The following is a 21,991-nucleotide window of genomic DNA, read 5'->3' as shown; positions in this document are numbered from 1 at the left end:
ACTATAAGGGGTCTTAGGCAGTACTCTACAATCCGACATTGCTCTGCAAAACGTTTGTCGGATTACCGGGGGTTCACTGTACAAGTGTTAAAAAATTGGTAAACTATGAGGGCTCTTGGAATAAATAAATTGCATTCGTTAAATCAGTCTTAATATGAGGGGTGGAATAAATTTGGCATACTAACCGGCTCAGCGGCCGTGCGAGTTAAAGCGCAATTGACTTTACCCGTTTGGCTACTGCCTGGGAGATTGTGGATTCGAATCCAAGCAGCAGCTGTCTGATCAATTAAAATTAAAATTAATGGAGAGGTAAATTGACCACACTGTCGTCGCTTGGACAATAGCAAAGTAACCGACTCCGACTATAACTGAATGTAGTTTAAAATAAAATGATTAAAAATAATGATGTGGGTGGTCACTGTTATAGATGGGTATCTGAAAAATCGAGTTTAAAACCCATTATTATTATTAAATTTGGCGTACTTATATTTATAATTTGATGAAATCACAGAAGTGTTAACTAAAAACTAAAATTCAAAAATACATATTGACTTTAGACGCTATCTTTACTTTGTAATGCCGCTTTCAGTGTTGTCAGACTATTTCGAACAAAAACGGTAGATTGTACCTTTAAAAATCGTAGATTTGGTAAAATTTTTGGCTAAATTCGAATTTTTACCGAATTAAAAAATTCATAATTCACAACATTACAAAAATTCTTTAAAATTAAATTCAAAATATCCGTCGAAGGCGCCACCTAAATAATAAAAAACAGTAGAACGATCAAAACACGGTCTAACGTTTTAAAAAGAAATCTGGCAACACTGGCCACTTTGCTTATGACTGAAACTCTGGTACTCAGTTCAGTATTCCATCTATGTTAATTCGACTCGAAATATATCGAATTAGCGAGAGTTTACTGTGTACAATTTATGTCTAAACAAAAATGTGTAATTATTTTTTCATGTCGCAGTAAAAAATTATAATATTCGAAGAAAACCATCTTTGATAGTACAATAAATAAAAGAAAGATTAATTTTTAGACAAAGAATGAAAAGATAATTTTCTTTTGAATAATTCCAAAATAAAATTGAAAAATATTATAATCACTTTCGTACAATCCTGATTATTAGTGTACACAAAAATGAATTGCATGACATTTATATTATTTTTTTATAAATTAAAATTGGTAGTAATTTAATTTACAAATGCGTTTCGGCTCTCAGTCCCAAATCATAAGCAAATTAAATCATTATCAATCGATAATATATAATTACACTTTTATTATATAAAAAATTGAATTTGATTTTTTAAATTAAGTGTCCATTTATTATTTTGCATATTTCCGTTGCATATACTAGGCTCCTTTTCAAATGACACTTGTTACTACAATAATTTAGCTGCAGTCATTTCATAAACACAATCAGATCTCATCCGAGAGTATACAGGGCGGGTCAGTTAAATGGCTAATAGATCGTTTTGTAGTTAACCAATCAACAAATAATTCAAACAAAACTTGTAGAGTTTGATAGGAGACATCATGTTCTGACATCTGATTGGACCTAGTTCTTCGGGTTTATATAAAAGCAAATTTGTATCTTAAACGGTAAAAGATAGAATAACATTTTAAATTAGAAAGCTGATAAAAAAAGTAACATTTTTCATCTAAACCATTTTTCGCAAATCGTTGCATCTATTTTATTTTATTGTTCGTATTTTGGTAATTTATTTTTATTTTTAAGGGTTTTAAGTAATGCCACTGAAGAGGGTTGGCAAAGGAATCGAAACCGGTCTAGCTAATAATAATTTTATAAATCTGGTTAAATATTTTTATAGTAGGTCCTGAAAGGGATATATTTTCACGAAATGCATAACCCTTTAAGATATAATTTTGTTCGGTATGTAATTTGTATATCATATCTGTAAATATCTGTAATAAATTTGACTATACACAATAAAAAGAAAGTAAATTACTGTTTATATTTGAATCACAAACATAAATTTTGGTATTTCCTTAATATAAGCCGGGTGCTTACTTTGGGGATGCGAAAATTTCGCTCGGGTCACCTAGTGCGTCCTTATTAATAATTTCTACAATCAATATTTTTGTTTAAACTTTTTGAAAAACTACATTTTTTTGTCGCTGAGATCCAAACAGAAAAACTTTTGTAGTAACTTTGGTCATTCGTTTGAAGGTGCCCTATTACTTCTTTTTACATTTATTTATAGCCCTGGAGCCCGTGACAGTAAAACTCAACTTAGACGAATTTCGAACTTTCGCATATGAATTAATACTATTTACTGATAGGTACAATATGGACTAGGTGTGTCGTGGTTTATCCTGGCAGAAATATTTTTTGCCAGGTTTTTTTTTCTTTTTTACTGGTGTTACTGATATTTTGGTCAAGTTTTCAGTTGTCACACCGAGATATTTCGAAAGTAGAACTCAAAACGAACAAATTTTAAAAAAAAGGGAATTCCGCGATAAGGGTGTGACAGACCTTTCTGCCACGATAAGAGCTGTCACACCAAATTTTCCTGAAAAAAGATAAAATTTGCAATAAAATGGTCTCTTACAAATTAATTTCCATGAAAGTGCAAAATACTTAAATAATTAAGTAATTATTAAAAATTTAAAAATATTTCTGCCAGGGTAAACACTGACACACCTAGTCCAACTTGTACCTATCGTTAAATAGTATTGATTCATATGCGAAATTTCGAAATCCGTGTAAGTGCAGTTTTATTGTCACGGATCCCACGCTTATTATGATTATTACTAAAAAATGATGTATACAATTATTAATTTTTATTAATTTACAAATTAATGTATACCATCTTGCTACGTGTCAATATCATCTTCACGTTGACTTGAAAAGTACGATACTAAACCACCAAATTCACCACTACCTTCTTCCTCGTAAGGTTTACTACTACTATTGTCTACTAACACACCAGGTGGTGGTACTGCTTCAGCCTCTGGTGGTGGTATATATGGATCTGTATAGGGTGGACCTTGATATGTAGGAGGAGGTAGTCCATCATCTGTTGGACCCATCATAGGTGGCGGTGGTTGTGGTGGATAAGTACCAAACGGATAATTTCCTGGAGGTGGCGGGGCATACGGTGAATAACTACCTGGAGGTCGTGGTGGACCTGGCGGGCCAGGAGGAGGTGGTCCAACTGTTTGAGGTGGGAACGGTGGTAAATGATGTCGTAGTGGTGGTGGTGGACCTCCAAGGCGTGGTGCACCTCCTATTGGTGGCATTATTATGTTTTTATCAACTGGAGGTGATGGTGCCATTGTAATTGTACCTCCTCCAGAAGGTGATGGATCTAGTGGATGATGAGCCGTGTGATAAATTGGTGGACCACCTGGTGGTACTGGCATACCTTGTGTTGGAGGAGTTGAAGACGGAGGTCGATACATGTTTGGAGTATTACGGCCGGTAAACATCGGACGTTCACCAGGTGAATTAAAAAATCTAGGACCCATCGGATTTGATAATGGATTAAAATTTTGTGTTGGTCCAACCGGTGCAGATTGTAACATACGTGTTATTACTGAAGGCGCAGGTTGTGATTGTATAAAAGGTTGTGGCGGAGGAGCTATACCTAATTTATTCGATAAAATAGACGGTGCAGTAGCAGGTACTCCTTTTGAAGGGTCAACCACAGTAGTTGGTATAGGTTGACCACTTTCAGCAGCTTTTGCAGCTGCTGCTGCCGCTTCGGCAGCTAATGTTTTTTTACCTTTACCACGACCCCTACGTTTTGGTGGTGTTGGTTGAGGAGGTTGGTCCATCGGCTGAGGTTGAGGAGGTAGTTCAGTTCCTGGATTGAGCGTATCCGTCGTATGTTGCCGTAATATATTTCGAATTGTGGATGTTTGTGAAAGTTCGTCGTGCGATCTCATATCATCAGATTTAAATGAAGAATTTGATTCGGTGTTAAATGAAGAATTCGATTCGTTCATCATCACTTTAAATTCTGGAGGTTTATTTGGAATCACCGGTGCTTTAGTAACTGGTAATGATTGTAAAGCTCCAACTGCTGGTGATGGTGATACATTTAATTCATTTTCTTTTTTATTATTTATTATAGGATTCTTTACTGAACTAGGTGACTTATTTTCCACTGGCAATTGTTCTTTGATTACATTCTTTTGTTTATCTTCTTCCAATTTTTTTGGGAAAATTGGTTTTTCAATTTTTTTATCGTTCACTTTTGATTTCTGTGGTTCCTTCTTTTCTCCCTCTTTCGCTTTTTTCTGTTTAGCTATTTTCGATCCCATCATTTCTAATTGTTTGTTAGCAAATGCTTCTTCTTCCATCATCAATTCAGCCAATTCTTCTTCGTCCAAATTTTCCAATTCATCCGAGTCTAAATCATTAATATCGATTCGACCCTCTGAATCTTCGTCTTCTTCATCTATATCTGAGCATTCTTCAGAATCTTCTTCGCCTGACAAACCTTCTTCGTCCAACTCACTATCTTCTTCTTCTTCGTCCAACTCGTCTTCATCTTCATCCTCATCCTCATCCTCATCTTCTTCATCTTCATCTTCTTCGTCACTAATATTTTTATTTTTGAGGTCGTCACTTTTTAAAGATTTATTCACAGCACTTGCAGCTTTCATCTTGTTCACGACACCTGGAGTTTGTTGCTTTTTCACGACACCTGGAGTTTGTGCCTTGTTCACGACACCTGGAGTTTGTAACTTATTTACAATACCTGGAGTTTGTGATTTATTCACCGCACCTGGAGTTTGTAACTTGTTCACGGCACTTGGAGTTTGTACCTTATTCACTTCACTTGGGGTTTGTAACACAGATGTTCTATCTGGAAGACTTCCTGGGGATATTATTGCACTTCCTCGTTGTCCTCCTCTACCACCACGTGACCCTCTACCCCCACGTGATCCTGGTCCACCTCCTCGCCCCCGTGGACTTCCACGAGTTGATGGAGTTCTAGGAGTACCACTTCCACGTCCTCCACGAGACCCTCGCCCTCCACCTCGACCATTTCTAGCGGGTGTAACAGGTAACGTTGGTTTTAGCGTTTCACTTTGTGTTGCTGAAGGAGGTGTTGTTGTATTTGTATTTGGTTTAGGAACTGGAGTTTTATCAATTTCATTAACTTTAGGTATCTCTGGTAATTTACTAGGAGTTTCCGACAATGAAGGGCTTTCTTTTGCAGGTAGTGGAACTGCTGGCTTTACAACGGGAGTATTAGAAGTAGTTTTTGGAGGAGATAACTTTTCTGGAGTGGATTCAACTTTTTCACTTGATGTATCCTTTTTAGCGATACCATCAATATCTTCCTCTTCGTCTTCATCAATTTCTTCGTCGTGTAAAACAAATTCATCTTCACTGTCTTTCAATGGTTTGACTGTTGATTTATACGCATCCTAAGTACAAAAAATATTCGATATGGTAACTAGATCTTTGTAGGTATAGGGTTGGTTCACATTTTTAAACTCCGACCCAAAAAATTTGATTTTTTTTGTTTCGTTTGAAATGTAATTTCATGGAGTCTTCTTAGCTATGTTTCAAATGCGAGTTTAGAGTTACGTAACCGGAACAACTAAAAATGTAGATAGTTCTTAGATATGTTTCGAGTGGGAGTAAGGAGTTTAGGGTTCCGTACCCGAAAAATTTGTCGGGGTTTTTTAAAACTTTGTAAATTTCACTTGTGTTACCGCATTTTATTAAGGTTACAAAAAGGGCCTGTCAAGATTGTACTAAACTCCTTTTTTTCTATACGAATTCTCATAATCGGAAGGTTTTCTTAAACATCCTCTTTTGATCAATATGAAATGAGCAACCAAAACGTACACTGGCTCAGATCTTTTGAGTTTTTGATCTAATAAAATGAAAATTTAAACTATCATCAAAGCGGAAGCCTGCATTTATTTTCGAATATAATATAGTGATTAGAAATGATTTTATAGAAAATTTTGATATCTACATTTTTATTAAAATTTTTTTTTTCATATCTTCCTTCCTATGTTTTCGAGCAATTTTCAAAAAAAAGATTTTGGGGGTTGTTTTTAATGTTTTTCTACCCCTTAAATAGAGTTCAATATTTTTGACTGTGTGTACTTCAAATTTATGTCAAAACGAATTTATATTAAAAATGCAGGCTTCCATTTTGATGTTAGTTTACATCATCATTTTATTGGACTATTTTAAGCTGAAAATTGTACACATGTATAGGGATGTACATTTTTTCTGGAGTTGTAGATTCTTCGAATCTGGTTTGTGAGAGAAATATCAGACAAGTAAAGGAAATAAAAAAATGGTAAATCGGAGATTAGGGTGAAATATTTTAGTTTTTATATTTATAAGATACAACATACCTCTTCACTATCAGACCCAAGTGCTTCCAAATAATTAATTTTCTTTCCTCGTGTACGTGGTAAGTTAGAAATAGGTGCTTCTTCATCATCAGTTAAACCACCATATTTAATTTTTGGTTTTTTTACACGTTTCTCAAGTTCACGATCACTTTCATTGTCAGATGTAATACGATTCTTTTTCTTTTTTGGTTTATAAAATACTTTTTTCGGTTTTGGTGGAATGTTACGTGCTTTTTTACTCCTAAAACAGATGAATTATGATTTAATTCGAATCTAACTTAGATATATAACATTGACTCACCTTTTTCTCCTATTTCCCCACGATCCGTCACTTTCCTCGCTTTCAGATTCGTCCCAAATTGAACGAGATTTTTTCCGCTTTGGAATATCATCGTCGTCACTGTTATCATTAACTGAAATTCGCAAAAAAGTTACAAGGGTTAAGATGATTTATTTTTAAAATTTGATGATTTAGTCTTTCAATGAATGAAAGAAACGCTGAAGTGGGATAAACTTAGATCATAACATAAAAAGATAAAGAACTCACTAAAATCATTATCATATCGAGTGGCTCGTCGCCTCGATGAACGACGTACAGCCGCACCCCGTCTCCCGCCGTAGCTACTACCAGATCCTTCTGTACCAGAATCCTCATCAAATTCTTCCTCGGAACTGCTCCCCTTGAAATCTTCATCAGAAGCTGCATCATCATCGTCCGATTCAAAATCTAAACTAGTTAACTTTGAATGTTTCTTTCTGCCAGCCTTAGTTCGTTTTTTAACAACAGGTGGTATCTCATCACATAAATCATCTTTTTCTTTCTCATCCCCACTACCTGCTTCTGGTTTCTCAATACCATTATCGTTCATTTCTTCAAGTTTACGCTGTTTTTCTAATTCTTCTTGCTCTTCTTTTTCTGCGTTAACAATTGTGCTGATATCTTTTCCGCGACCTTGATTACCAGCTCCTTTTACAGCTTCCAATTCATCCTGCCCAATCAAAGTTTATGATTTTGTAAACAAAAAAAATTATTGCAATCATGCGAGGAGCAATATTTTCATTCTTCCTCAAAATTCTGGATTTTTGATTTTATAAATTCGAAAATGCACGAAAGGATGCGAAAAAAATCAAGGGCATTTCCAGGTTTTCCAGGACAAACTTAAAAATCAAGGACATAAAACAAAACAGGAGTATCGCAAGTGGGTCCCTAGCACCTAGACTAAGAGAACGACCTGTTCTCCCCCTTGAGAACTCCTTGACAACGACCTGTCCTCCGAACACGAGACGTCTTCAGGTAGGAGGTGCTATTAAACTCGAATGAAGCTAAAGGATTTTGTGGAGGCTAGACGCCACGCAAAAAGCCCACAGCTTCTCCGTCGGTATCTCTCCCAAGATTGATGGATCCAAGGTTTCGGACCCGAACTTTCTGAATCTAACACCCTGTAGATTTCTGCAGGTACAAATAACATGTATGGAGGTTTCGTCATCCTCCTTACAGACGGGGATCATTAGAGATCCCCATGTTATGAAGGTAATAGTTCAATCGACAGTGTCCTGGCAAGTGTCCCACCACCCTTCTCAACTGCGTAATAAAGATGAGCTTGTCGTAACCATTCTTTGCTTCGGTAAATTACAGAGCATTTTGTTATGGGAATGACAGGCTCAGGTGAAAGGGGCGTTTGAGACGCCCCTGAAGCAGCTGATTCGTGCCAACGAGTCAGCTGCTTCATTCTCCTTAACGCCGGGGTGACCCAGAACCAAGATCAGCCTGACTGTGTTTTTCAGTGCCAGGTGATTCAGCTCGAAGCATTCATAGACCATCCTTGATTGGAATCTTGACGCTTCGAATTCCCGAAGAGCGGCTTGACTATCTGAGAAGAAGCTGATATGTGCCCCACTGTAACCTTTCGAGTTTCAGATCTGTACACCTCTCAGTGGGGCGAAGTTTTTCCGATTGATTTAGATAATTAATAATCGATAATAATCGCACATTGATACTTACTTGAATAGCTGAATTAATTAAATCATCGTATTCGTTAAATCGATAACTATTCGCTTGACGTCGTTGGCGTAGTTGGTAAATTGGTTCACTACTATCACTCCCACTAGACGAACGCGATCGACTCGATCGACTATCACTTCCACTTCTATCAGAGTCATGCCCATTTTCTTCATATTCCATTTCCATACCCTCATGATGTTTATGCCGTGGCGCTTTCGAATCAGGATCACTTGATGGTAATACATTTGCCATACTGATACCAACATATTGTAACCGTTGTCGATGTAGTACCTCACTTTCGATTTTCTTTTCCAGTTTATCAAATTCTTCTAGTTTTAATTTAAGCCTAGATATGAGTGTAATCTAAAAGGAAAAGAGGAAATTCTTGAATTTAAATAAGCTTAACAGAATAGCCAAAATTGTTGGCAAGATTTTTGCCTTGTAAAGAGCTCCCTTAAAATTTGAGGTGAGTAAAATTTACTTACATGTTGACATGGAGGGCAAAACCAATCACCCTCTGGAATAACTAAAAGTGGAGGACGTAAACATGAACAATGCCAGCCATTATCGCATGAATCACACAGCAATATCCATTCAGGATGATCTGATTTTCCACATTTTTGGCAAGCGTAATCATCAACTTCATCTTCTTCCACATCGGATTCGACTAAAATAAAAAAAAGGTGCATTAACAAATACTCTGGTGGTAAAATTGAATTAGCTTTAGTAATAAAGAAATACTGGGTGTTCCAATAAGAACGCCGGTTTTGATTTGTGTGTCATTTTTAGTGTCACGATTTGACATTAAAAAAGAAATGACCGTTCGTTAGTAGACAGCTGGAGGTTAAGTAAAATTGACTACTACAATACACACAATAACGAATTCTAATTGTGAAAAATTACCATCAAAGTGGTGAAAGTTTTGCAGCCACAGTTCGCAAAATATGTACAATGGGTCATCGAAATACTCCAAATGAAGTCACTGTAAGAAGATTAACGAAAAAATTTGAGCAAACTGAGTCTATAAATGACATGAAAACAGAAACACTCGTTCGTCTTGGTCGCTAGACTGAAAATATCGCAGCAGTGCATGCAAATGTTGAGGAAAGTTCATTCACATCAATTCAGCATAGAGCTCAGGGAATTGGTGTTTCCACAATCACTATGCTTCGAATAATTGGATTTTTTTAAGGGTTCCATTTTCATCTCGATGGCTTCGTTAATCGACAAAATAGTCGCATTTGGGGGTTTCGAAAATTCACGAATAATTGTTGAGAAACAAATGCATCCTAAAAAAATTTCTTTTTGGTGTGCATTTTGGGCTCGAGACATCATCGGGTCATTTTTCTTCAAAAATTCAGTTGGTCATGCATTAGCCGTGAATGGTGTTCGTTATTGTGAAATGTTAACTTTTTTGTACCTAAATTGCAAAATATGGATTTCAACAGCATGTGGTTATAACAGGATGGTGTTATTTCTCGTTATGGAGATCGGCATTGGCCGTCCAGATCATGCGTTTTAACGTTTTTTGATTTTTTTTCTTTGAGGTTTTTTACACTTACAAGTTTATGTGAACAAACCCACAACGATTGGAGCCATAAAAGACGAAATTCAACGCTATATCACAGAAATACAGCAAAATTTATGCGCAATAGTCCTAGAAAATTGCATGAAAAGACCACGCTTGTTCCAGCAAAGCTGAGGTGGTCAGTTATCCGATGTCTTATTCCAAAATTTTTCAAACTTATGCCACAAATATATATGTTTTATTTAGAACTCTAAACCGACGTTCTTATTGGAACACCCTTTACAAATGTGATTACATGTGTAAAAGTGAAAAATGAATAAAGTAGATACCTTTGGCTGTTCTTGCCCTCCTTAATGGTTGTATATCAGCAGTCTGTTCTAAATCACTTTCTGGTGAGAATTCATGATCTGATTTAAATACTAATACTTCATCATCTGACACTTCTTCCTCGATTTCTGGTTCGACATCTTCTTCATCACTGGTATCTGAGCCACTACTTGATTTCCATGGATTTGATTCATCGAACTTTTTAAAACCTTTCTTCTTCTTTTTTGATTTTATTTTTGAATTATAGTCTTCATCTTCACTATTTGATTCATTGTCATCAGTATATTTTTTACCTTTCTTCTTACTTTTATCATTTTCCTATTAAAAAATTTTATCGCGTCATTATCCGGTTAAAAATTAATTTAATTATGAATTTGAAAAGTAAAAAATTTACCTTATATTTTTTACTTGGTTTATCTTCTACTAAATCTTCTATTTTTCGTCTTTCAGCTTCTTCTTTAATTTTAATTTGAGCTATTCTTCGTGATTGTCTTACTGGTGTTAGTCTATCAGATAATGTTGCATCTTCATCAATTTCAAGCCCTAATAGTCTTCGAGCTGAAAAATAATAAATCAATTAAAAATTAATCAAACAAAACCTTTTAAATTTTTCAACTTATCTATATATAGGATGTCTAGCTAAGTTGGCTACATATAGAAAACTTTTTTAATATAAAGTTTACGAAAAAAATTTATTCTTTATAAAAATCTCTGCTTTCGAAAATATTAACATTCAGCTATTCACTGTGGACATTGAATGTACAGGGTTTCCACAAATTGCGAAAGTTCGATAAGAAATTTAATGGTCGTTTAGAAATGTAGATCATTTTGAACAGATAATAAGGGAAACGGTTCAAGAAATCCCTTCCAAGATATGTAGGAATGTATTTAAACAATTTTGTAAAAGAACAGTTACATGTATGGAACACGAAGGTGGATACGGTTGAGGCAAAGTATCATAAATTTAGAGCGCTATAAATAATAAACCTATACATTATACAGCAAAAAGTTTCAAATAAAAGTTATAGAAAATGATATTATCTACAAAAATGTTGCTACTATTTTTGTCATACGATGCCCGGTTCAATAGAAGCTCGCGCCGCCTCGCCCCGGCAATTATTGTTTACATTCAAGGGATACCCCTGAAAATATTTCAACAAGAAAAAAATTTTTGCACTTAATTGCGTTATGAACTTACTTTTGCTCTGGCCAATGGGGTACTAGGTAATTTTTGAAAGACTAAGATCAAAGGCTAAAAAATTAAAAGTCTAAGGTATGTATTTTTGAAGAAAATAGTCCATTTTCATTAACCCCCGAACTAAAAAAGGGGTGTTATAAGTTTGACCGCTATGCGTTTGTGTGTGTGTATGTCTGCCTGTCTGTGGCATCATAGCGCCTAAACGGATGATCCGATTTTGAATTTTTTTTGTTTCGCTTAAAAGGTAATTTAATGGAGTTTTTTTAGCTATGTTTCAAGCGCGAGTTTAGGATTCAGTATCCGGAACAACTAAAAAAACTTCAGTTTGGAGAAGGCTCTAAGCAAAAAAGGTAATATTGGACAGTATTATTATAGATATGTTTGAAGTGCGGACTTAGGGTACCGTACCAAAAAATTTTTGTAAATTTCACTTGTTTCAAAAATAACAGAAATATGATTTTTAAAATTTGGAAATTGTAAAAGTATGCTCCTCTTTATTTAATAAAATTTTGATGGATTTTATTTTTTAGAAAGAAAATCAAACAAAAATGATTTTGTTGATTTTTAGTTGTTTTCTGAGAATAATTCGCATTCTTCTGTGAATGGAGTTAACTAAAGGAGGGCAATTATGTAGAAGTTTATTAAATTAAAAAAATACTTACGTTTTTTTTTAGTTACACTATTTTCTGGATATACCAAAGTCGGAGTGTTAATTGGTTTAGCAATAATTTTAGAAGGTTTAACGATGACAGGTTTTATAACGGCAGGTTTTATAACAGTAGGTTTTGTAACAGAAGATTTCGCAGCAGATGTTTTCGATTGTGGTTTTGTAACTGGCGTAGAATTTCCACTTCGAGTTTGCATTGGACGAACTCCACCACGTCGTGCAACCTGTCGACGAGGTGAACTGCGATTTTCTACCAGTGGTGTCGATACAGACTCTTTTTCGTCTTCGCTAGAACTACTGTTTTCTTCCATTTTTTTCTGTTCAATACTTTTACGAAGCTCAGTATCTATATGCCGATTTCTTGATCGAAGACGTTTCGTCTCTTGTTCAGAATTTTCGTCAGTATCCAGTTCTCGTTCTCGTTTACGCGATTTTCCTGAAGTTTCAATATCTGGCGAAGTTTTTTGTAAATCTAAATCCACACCACATAGTGGATCTTCATCCATTTCATTTGCAATTGGATCTATGGGCTCTATTACATCAATTGGATCTTTTAGTGGTTTTGAAAGTAGTTCTTTGCTATCTATAATATTTTCGGAAATATCAGAATTCGATTTTAATCTATTTATGTCTATGCACATTAATAAAGGTTTGTTATTAGCTACCATCGAGTCATCTTCGTCTTCGGGAACAAGTAATGGATCAATAATTTCCGGTTTTTTTAAACGTTTCGAATGTTTGCGGGTAACTACCGAATTAGATTTTTTTGTTACTTGATTTTCATCACACGATATAGGATCAATAATTTTTGTTTCAACTATTTTTTTGTTTTCGTCTTCAGTTTCTGAGGTATCTTCGGCTTTAAAACTGTCTTCAATTTCATTTGGTTTTCTAGATTCGATGGATTTAATTTCTTTTTTATTCAACTCAGTCTCTTTCTTTGAAATTTTCTTTTCCGAAATTAATTTAATTTCCGATTTAGTTTCTTTAATAGCCTCGGGAGTTAGTTGGATTTCCGGTTTAATTTCTTTAACATCGTTAGCAGTTGGTTTGATTTTCGGTTTAGACTCTTTAGTATCTTCAGAAATTTCTGATTTAATTTCGTTTGATTCAGCTTTAACTTCCGATTTAGTTTCTTTTAATTCAGGAGTTAGGGTAATTTTAGATTTAATTCCATCAGGAGTTGGTTTAACTTCCGGTTTATTCTCTGTATTGTCTTTTGATTTTAAGTCGGATTTAGGTTTAACTGCAGTTTTGCTCTCTTTATCCTTTAATTCCAGAACTGATTCATTTATCGATTTAACTTCTTTATCACTCTCGAGATTTCCTGCTTCTTTTTTTGTTTCACTTATTTTAATTTCAGATTCTTTTAATTTAGTATCTACACTTTCTTTAATTTCCTTTGTAGAAAGTTTCGTCTTACTTTCTTTCGTGTTAGTTTCTTTTAATTTAGAATCCGTGTTTTCTCTGATTTCTTTTGGAGAAGTTTCAGTTTCATTGTTTTTTGTATCATTTTCTTTTAGTTTAGAATCCGTGGTATGTTTATTATCTTTTGTAGAAAATTTTGTTTCGCTAAGTTTCATATCCGTGTTTTCTTTGATTTCCTTCTTTGGATGTTTAACGTCGCTTGTTTTCGTATCAGATTCTTTTAACTTAGGATCCATGGTTTCTTTAATTTCCTTTGTAGAAATTTTTGTTTCGCTAATTTCAGATTCTTTTGATTTTTCTAAATTACTTCTATTCGATTCATTAATTTTAGATTCGTCCTGATTCTCTCCAGATTTACTAATATTTACTATTGGTCTAATATCTTCGACAGTTTCTTTTTCTTTACTACTTAAATTATTTTCTAAATTTTTGTGCTTAATATCTAAATTTACAATACCCTTCTTTTCTTCTACATCAGATTCCTTCAAATTATCCGTTTCATTCGTAGAATCCGGATTTGCGGAATCTAATTTATTAGTTAAACTACCGGGGCCGAAAAAAAACGTTCCTTTATCGGAATCAGTGGTATCATTTTTTTTATCTTTATCATCGGCGGCAGTATTACGCTTTTCAATTTCATTTGCTGTTTCTTTGGCCGATTGTAAAAATCGTTTTGTGACCGGCAATGGTGCATTCGATTTACTTACGTCATCAATTTTATTTTCATTCGATGTTTCATCGTTTTTTACTGGTGTAGTACTTGTGGATGCTTCATCGTCTTTTTTTGTTTCTTTTTCGGTATCATTTGCAGTCATACATTCATGACCACTGCCTTCACCATAAAAATATACAACATCTTCCACAATCTCATCTTCGACGATAATATTATCCTGATGAAAATTATTTATACTCTCACACTCTTTACCGGACCCTTCGCCTTGGATTATCATTGTGGGCTCTGTAATTTCACTACTGACCTCAACTTTTTCATCAGTTTTTGATTTCTTAGAATTATTCGATTCTCCGTCATCGTCATTACTACGTTTAGATACAACTTTTTCAGTAGACTCTTTTTCTTCGATTTTCGATGATTCTTCTGCAGGCTTTTCTTCGATTTTTGATGAGTCTTCTACAGGCTTTTCTTCGATTTTTGATGAGTCTTCTACAGGCTTTTCTTCGATTTCCGATGACTCTTCTACAGGCTTTTCTTCGATTTCCGATGACTTTTCTAGAGACTTTTCTTCGATTTCCGATGACTCTTCTACAGGCTTTTCTTCGTTTTTTGGTGATTCTTCGGCAGACTTTTCTTCAGTTTTTTCTGATTCTTCAACAGACTTTTCTTTGATTTTTTGTGATTCTTCTACAGGCTTTTCTTCAATTTTCGATAACTCTTCCACAGACTTTTCTTCATTTTTAGGTGTGGATGTTGTTTTTTCTTTTAATATTGGCTTTTCTGATTTGGTATTTTCTACGTCATTTTTAATCGTATTTTCTTTTTTAATATGTTCATTAGGATTTTCAATCTCTTCTTTATCATCTTCAGTATCTTTTATACTTTTTGATGTGTCTTCACTATCTTGTGAATTGATCGAAGTATCTTTTGAATCCTCTTCGATTTGGCCAGTATCTGTTATAGGTTTTTCAATTTCTAGACTGTTGCTATCTTCATTGGTGACTACTTCAAGCGTATCGTTATTGGTCGATAATCTTGTGATTAATGAAACAATATCTTCCCGATTTCTGGAATTAAAAATATAAGGTATATTTAAAATTATTAATTCGGAAGTGTTTATTTCTTCAACTATATACAAACGCATTGGTCGAGGACAGACTCACTCGGAATTAGGTGATTTAAACTCAGTAAATTTAAGAATTGCAAATTTTCTGGAGTAATTAGAACAAAAATTTAGTTTATTTCACTTCTAGGATAGGTCATGTACTGACAACCGATTAGACCTAGTTCTTCGGGTTGCATTAATAGTCAATTTAAATCCTAAATGGTAAGAGATAGAATAACACTTAGAAAGTTGATCCTCATAAAAAAACTATCAATTTTTGTTTAAAACATTTTTTCGAAAAACGTTTGCTTTCGGAGGAAATGCGACTTAAACTGTCATTATTGCATTTAATTGAAAGAAAGTACGCTGACTACGGAAAATGCTTTCTCTAAAATTTGTCAAGAGCAATACAGGACATTCGCTCGTGTCTATGACTTTGTCCTACAATTATCGATAAACTTTAAGCGTATTTTCTTTCGATTAAATGCAGTAATGACATATTTTTAAGTCGCATTTCCTTCGATAGTGGTCTTCTATCTTTTACCGTTTAGAATCTAAATTGGCTATTAAGAATCAGGTCCAATATGATGTCAGGAACTTGATGCCCCCCCCCCCCCCCCATCAAACTCTGCAATTTTTGTTTTAGGTATTTTTTTATCGGTTAAATACATAACGAGATATTTAGGAAAATAGATTAAATGACCCATTCTGTATATTTTTTTAAATATTAAAACTATTTATAAACTTTGTGCTACGCTACAAAACGTATATATTCACGAATTACTTAGTTATCGGTACTTAGTTATCTCTGATTGTACGTCCCAAATATTCTTAACTAGAATTTAACCCAAAGTTTCGCTGCAGTTTGAAAATCGATCTTACGATACGCACCAAGACAAATATTATTACTTGGACATACTTAGCAATTAGATCCCAAGTTTCTTCGTCTGGATCTTCTCGATACACTCGTACATTACACAATTCATCAATTTGATACCAATATGAAAAACCTTTTTGATCTTTACCAATCGGTTCCAGTCTTAATTCTTCAGTTGGCATACGATTCACTTCTGTTTTGAATTTTGCATTTAAATCAAATTGTGCTTCTAACAAAGTCTAGAGTAAAAAAATTAAAAATAAAAATGCCAAATTTAAAAAGAAATTAACGGGAAATCTATGTAAAAAATTACCTTTAATATTCGTAATTTTACTGAAATCCTTGATTTTTTATAACCAAATCTTTCAACTTCCCATGCATCTTGATTGGAGTATGAATGACAAAATTTAACGAGAGCTTTTTCCCAACGATCGCTGTTTACTGAACGTCGAACTTTGCGAAGTAATTTTATATGAAGTTCGTTCAATGCATCTGGAACTATCAATAACAAAAATTTGTAATTTTTCAAGTGGTGCAAGATGTGGTAACGCTTTTTTTGCTTATTGAAATTAACAAGGGGTGAAGAACGTCTGCCGCCTGAGAATGGTCGTGTTAACTAACGCGGGATGCACAGTGATTTTTGCCTGGGAATTAGAATTACATTATCCCAATATCCCTACCCGTATTATATAAAAAATGTGAAAGTAAGGATGTTTGTTTGTTACGCTTTCACGCAAAAACTACCGAATGGATTTGAATGAAATTGTACAACAATATAGCTCATGAGCTATAATTTAAAACACATGAGCTATAATTTAAAAAGATATATTTAAAAAAAAATTTTAATTAAATTTAATCTGAACATTTTACGGCTCCATCTATTATCATCATTTTGAACCTTAAATTAAATATTTCTGTAAAAATTTAAAATAGTAAATGTAAAACACTTCATGACCATTTTTTTTTTCTGATATACTCAATGAATTATGAATATTTTACACTTAAAAAATTGAAAACTGTGCATATATATTTTAGCTGTGTAAAACAATCCCTTCGAGTATTACAGAGGGGTACAACGTATCTAAGAACACCCGCTATTAAATTACCTTTTCCTTAGAGCCTTCTCCAAACTGAACCGATTTTGAGGATCATCGCCTATTTTTTAGTTGTTCCGGGTACGGAACCCTAAACTCGTACTTGAAACATTGTTAAAAACGCTCCCCAATAAAATCGGTTCAGTTTGGAGAAGGCTCTAAGGAAAAAGATAATTTAATGGAGAGTGTTCTTAGATACAAAGTGCAAGTTTAGGGTTCCGTACCCGAAAAATTTCTCGGGAATTTTTTAAATTTTACTTGTCGAATGTTTACTTTCACCCTTATCTATTTCAATAAGAAAGGAAATATACAAAATGGAGCCGATCTGAAATCAGCTTTTTCATGACGTTGTCAGCACTTAAACTCTAAATTCGAGATTCGCCTGATTCAAAGATACATCTCATTCAAGATAAAGATGTGTAATAACAATTATAATAATTTTAATGTATGATTTAATTTATCTATCCCCCAAAAAATTCGCTCTAGAAGAGTTTAAGCTTTAATTGGAGAGTGTAAAATTATTAATTTAACCAATAAGTCATTTTGGCTATATTTCTTGCATTCCATATTTTAATTAAAAACCGAATGGCAAAATATTTAACTTTATATCCGCATCGCAACAAGGGAGTTTGCCTAGGAGCTTTTCTGGACATCGGAGGAGCTTTTAACAAGACCTCGAGGAGATCCATTGAAGCCGGAGCTAGAAGACATGATATACCTGAAGAGATAATCCGATGGATCATGAGTACGCTAGACAACAGACAGCTGACTGCGGAATGGCAAGACAGTATAGTGAGAGGAACTGTGTCTGAAGGTTGCCCACAAGGAGGGGTGTTGTCGCCTCTCCTATGGAGTTTAGTTGCGGACGAACTGATAGAAAAATTGAACCGTTTTGGAGTCAAAGCTATCGGTTATGCAGATGACATTGTCATCCTGGTAAGAGGATCCTTTGAAGAGACACTGCAAGATATCCTTCAACAGGCGCTCGACCAGACGATGGATTGGTGCAATGAGAATGGTCTCAGCATCCAACCAGAGATAGTTCGCATCCTAGTCTTCACTAGGAAATACAAGCTGAAACCTCTGAAAAAGATGAGGATCGGAAATAGACAGATCGACTATTCGACGGAGATGAAATATCTGAGCATTATCCTGGACAACAGACTCCGATGGAACAAACACCTGGAAGCCACTTGTCGAAAGGCCATAGTTACCTTCTGGCAATGCAAGAGAGCCTTCGGCCTAAGATGGGGACTGGGACCAGAGCAGCTAATGTGGATTTACACGGCTATCATAGTTTCCAGGCTCGGTTATTCTGCCTTGGTCTGGTGGAGTAAAATAGAACAGACAACTGCCGAAAGACAGCTGGAGAGAATCCAGGCTCTCTTCTGAGAAGTATCTGTGGAGTCAGGAAAAGCACTCCGACAGCTGCCCTTAGAGCTCTGTTGGATGTACCACAGCTTTCTCTGACCATCAAAAGTACAGCAATGAGGTCTGCATACAGACTACACTGTATAGGACAATTGAGAAGATGGAATAATGACCTGTCCAAACTTTTCAAAGGTAAACTGTTGGCTCTTAAAAACGAATCACAGGACAAAATCAGAACCCTACCGATGGAGGAGCAACTCTACAAGATATGCCTTCCAACGAGAGAGGACTGGAAGGTCAGCGGAGGACCAAAACATGGCCAAATTTGGTTCACAGACGGCTCCAAAACCGCATCAAGTTGGACAGTTACAATACTGTATTCCAAGCGGAGCTGGTAGCCATCATGAGATGTGCTGACTACCTCCAATTGGCCAACTTGAGGGATGATGTGATTAGCATCTGCAGAGACAGTCAAGCAGCACTCAAAGCGCTATCAAACTGTACAGTGTCATCGCAACTCGTCAAGGAGACTAGAAACAGTCTAAACAACCTGGCGAGGAACAATAAAGTCAATATTACCTGGATCCCCGGACACTCTGGCTGGAACGGTAATGAGAGAGCAGACAAGCTGGCCAAACTGGGAACCACCATGGCTCCCACTCAAGAAAAGCTTGCGAAGATGCCATACCAAGAAGGTCTTAACAGATTAGAAGATAATCTGAAAAACCAACAATTAAAGGCATGGACCAGCCACGAGGGAGGGCGAATCGCCAAAAGCCTGTTGGGTGAAGGAAACTCGCTCGGTAACAGAGCCGAGGAGATCTTGAAACTAAACAGAGCTGATATTAGAATCATCGTAGAATTACTCACAGGGCATGATAACCTGAACAAGTTCCAACATCAGATCGGAAAAAGACAATCTCCTGCGTGTGACAGATGCGGAATTTCAGAAGAAACATCGATCCATTTTCTCTGTTACTGCCCGGCGCTCACACAGCAGCGAAAGAAATGGTTTGGTCCGGCTATAGTCGAACCAGAAGAAATTAGGAAACTCAGCGCTAGGCAGATCCTGGGTTTCAGTACATCAGTTGGTTATAATAGCCACTGAAATGCGTAGCGGGGATAGAGTACAAGGGTCTATTTGGCTAAGTGCTCTGAACCATTGCTTCGAGGCCCGATGCTCGAGCATGGCCCGCTAACCTCTATAATCATACTCATACTCATCCGCATCGCTAGAAAATTCGAAATCTGTAGGTTCCATGACGCAGAAATGATTTCCCCTCTACTCCGTGATTATCATTAAATACAGCTTAAAATTATCAATTTGGAAAGAAACTAAGAAAAACTTCATTTTGGTAAATCCACATCTCAATTTTTTTTTAGATGTAAATTGTTGCATAAACTTTATATATTCAAATCAATTTCGATTACTTTCTGTCATCGTATATTCAATAAAATTTAGATAACATGCAATGAACTATTAAAAATTAACTAACTCATCTCCAAGTATCTTGAAAATAGCATCAAACTTTGAGGTAAAAGTTATCTGGCAAAACTGCTTTTTCAAAGCGTTGAAGAATGCCAGCAATTATTTATAATAGGATAGGCAATGTGTATTGCTTATATATAAGACTGAAACCCGCGAATTTTGGATTTGTCTTTTGAAATACAAATAAACACAATTATCTAGTGCAAGATATTCGCAAATTTTTTAAAAACTTTTTAAGCTATTTGTTCGGAAAATAATTTACTATAAATACCAAAAGTTTTGAGTTAAAACAAAAAATTTTGTTTAATATTCATATTTTTGATTGATTGTTAAAATTATCAAAACTAAATTTTGGTTTGGGGGAGGCCCAGTCAACCAACGCATTTGCCTCTAAATATAAAGCCGAGTCATCTGGCAGGTTTTACATTTTTAAATTATCGAAAAACTTTATATACTAAGTATACACATTAAGACTTAAAATTGTAAATAAAAACTACTGAGGTATAAAAAATGTTTTTGTCAAGTTTAAAAGTCCATTGTATTCTCATAGCAAGCAGTCTATCCCTTTAAATATTATCGAATTCCTTTGGGATCAAAACAAATTAGAATTGAGTATCGATTTGTTTCAACATAAAAATAAATACATTTTAAAAGGAAAAATGAAAAATTATAAAAATAAGTGTAAAACAAAGTTGTATAGGATATGGACATGGAAAATTGACTGTAAATGAGGTACCTTCTTGTGTATTTTCAATCATTTCTTGCAAATCATTAAAATCAGGATAGGTAATACCACACACTTTACCAAATTTCTCCAAAAAACTGCAAATAATTGCAAAATTTGGGTCAGAAACACAAGATGAATCGTTATCAGACGCCATTTGCACCGCACAACCAAATAACACACACTTGTATATATACAGGTCAGTAAATTTATTGTTTAAATATTATTTATTTGTCAAAATACACAAATCACATATATATTGTAATGTTTAATAAATTATACAATTAATTATTCACATTATTTATTAGTTATTAATATATTTGTATTAAGTTATTTATTAAAAACTATTTTTAAGTTTATCATCAAATAAATTAAAATTATCCAAAACCATTGTGAATGAATACAAACATATCGAATTTGACGGATTAGTCAAGTTTAGAATAAACACTACTATGTTTATGTCTATAGATTTTATGTAACTACTAGCTTTTACCCGCGTTTTTGTCTGTAAATAACTAGCAAGATCTTTAAAAAGTGAATAAAATAATATGAAATTTTTTTTTATTGCCTTATTAAATTTCATCACATCGAAAATTGTATGGGAGAGTTTCGGAGACGTGGTTACAGAAAAGGAGCTTGTGACCCCTTTGGATGGACTAGATGTTTGTGCCAAAAATTAGATATTTATTGTTCACTGGACACAAGATGGCGGCCATTGAACACCGCCGAATGCGCTGATTTTTTGAACTATTCAATCAATAAGATATTTTTTACTTAAAGATTATTTAATGAATAATTAAGTATATGCTTTATTTTAATTTTGTACGATCTGACTTCAATATTAATTACATGAACTGTTTGATCATAACTACCCTTCAATCCATTAATTTTTTTAAACAAATTTTATTACGCTCGAAAATGGTCGCTCTGCTATATATATATGTCCAATGAGAGGAAATGCTCCACATCGATTGGGTTCATGAATTTTTTGACGCACCATATCCTGGAGTCGATTATCAAGAGCTTTAGACTCAATGTCACATGATTCGACGTAAAATATTTTTTGATAGATTCATTATCGATATCAAAAATGGGTGTTTCTATTTGAAATTATCAAGTATGGCACAAAATAACCTTAAAAATGTAC

General features: G+C 34.7%; 1 protein-coding gene across 1 annotated transcript; it reads right to left on the bottom strand.

Annotated features, from left to right (window-relative positions):
- Positions 1-1,828: 1,828 nt before the first annotated feature.
- Positions 1,829-21,088, bottom strand: LOC123291870 (titin). Its single transcript, XM_044872303.1, has 12 exons — positions 20,857-21,088; positions 16,480-16,664; positions 16,209-16,405; positions 12,079-15,251; positions 10,613-10,776; positions 10,221-10,536; positions 8,849-9,030; positions 8,364-8,726; positions 6,909-7,350; positions 6,663-6,774; positions 6,362-6,602; positions 1,829-5,410 (listed from the first exon to the last, which is right to left on the bottom strand). The coding sequence occupies exons 1-12, from the start codon at positions 20,999-21,001 to the stop codon at positions 2,843-2,845; spliced, it is 8,088 nt and encodes a 2,695-aa protein (XP_044728238.1). The 5' UTR covers positions 21,002-21,088; the 3' UTR covers positions 1,829-2,842.
- Positions 21,089-21,991: the final 903 nt, after the last annotated feature.

Source organism: Chrysoperla carnea, chromosome 2, assembly GCF_905475395.1.
Source record: "Chrysoperla carnea chromosome 2, inChrCarn1.1, whole genome shotgun sequence".
Taxonomy (NCBI): Eukaryota; Metazoa; Arthropoda; class Insecta; order Neuroptera; family Chrysopidae; genus Chrysoperla; species Chrysoperla carnea.
The sequence above is the reverse complement of the archived record's forward strand: the minus strand, read 5'-3'. Positions and strand labels throughout refer to the sequence as shown.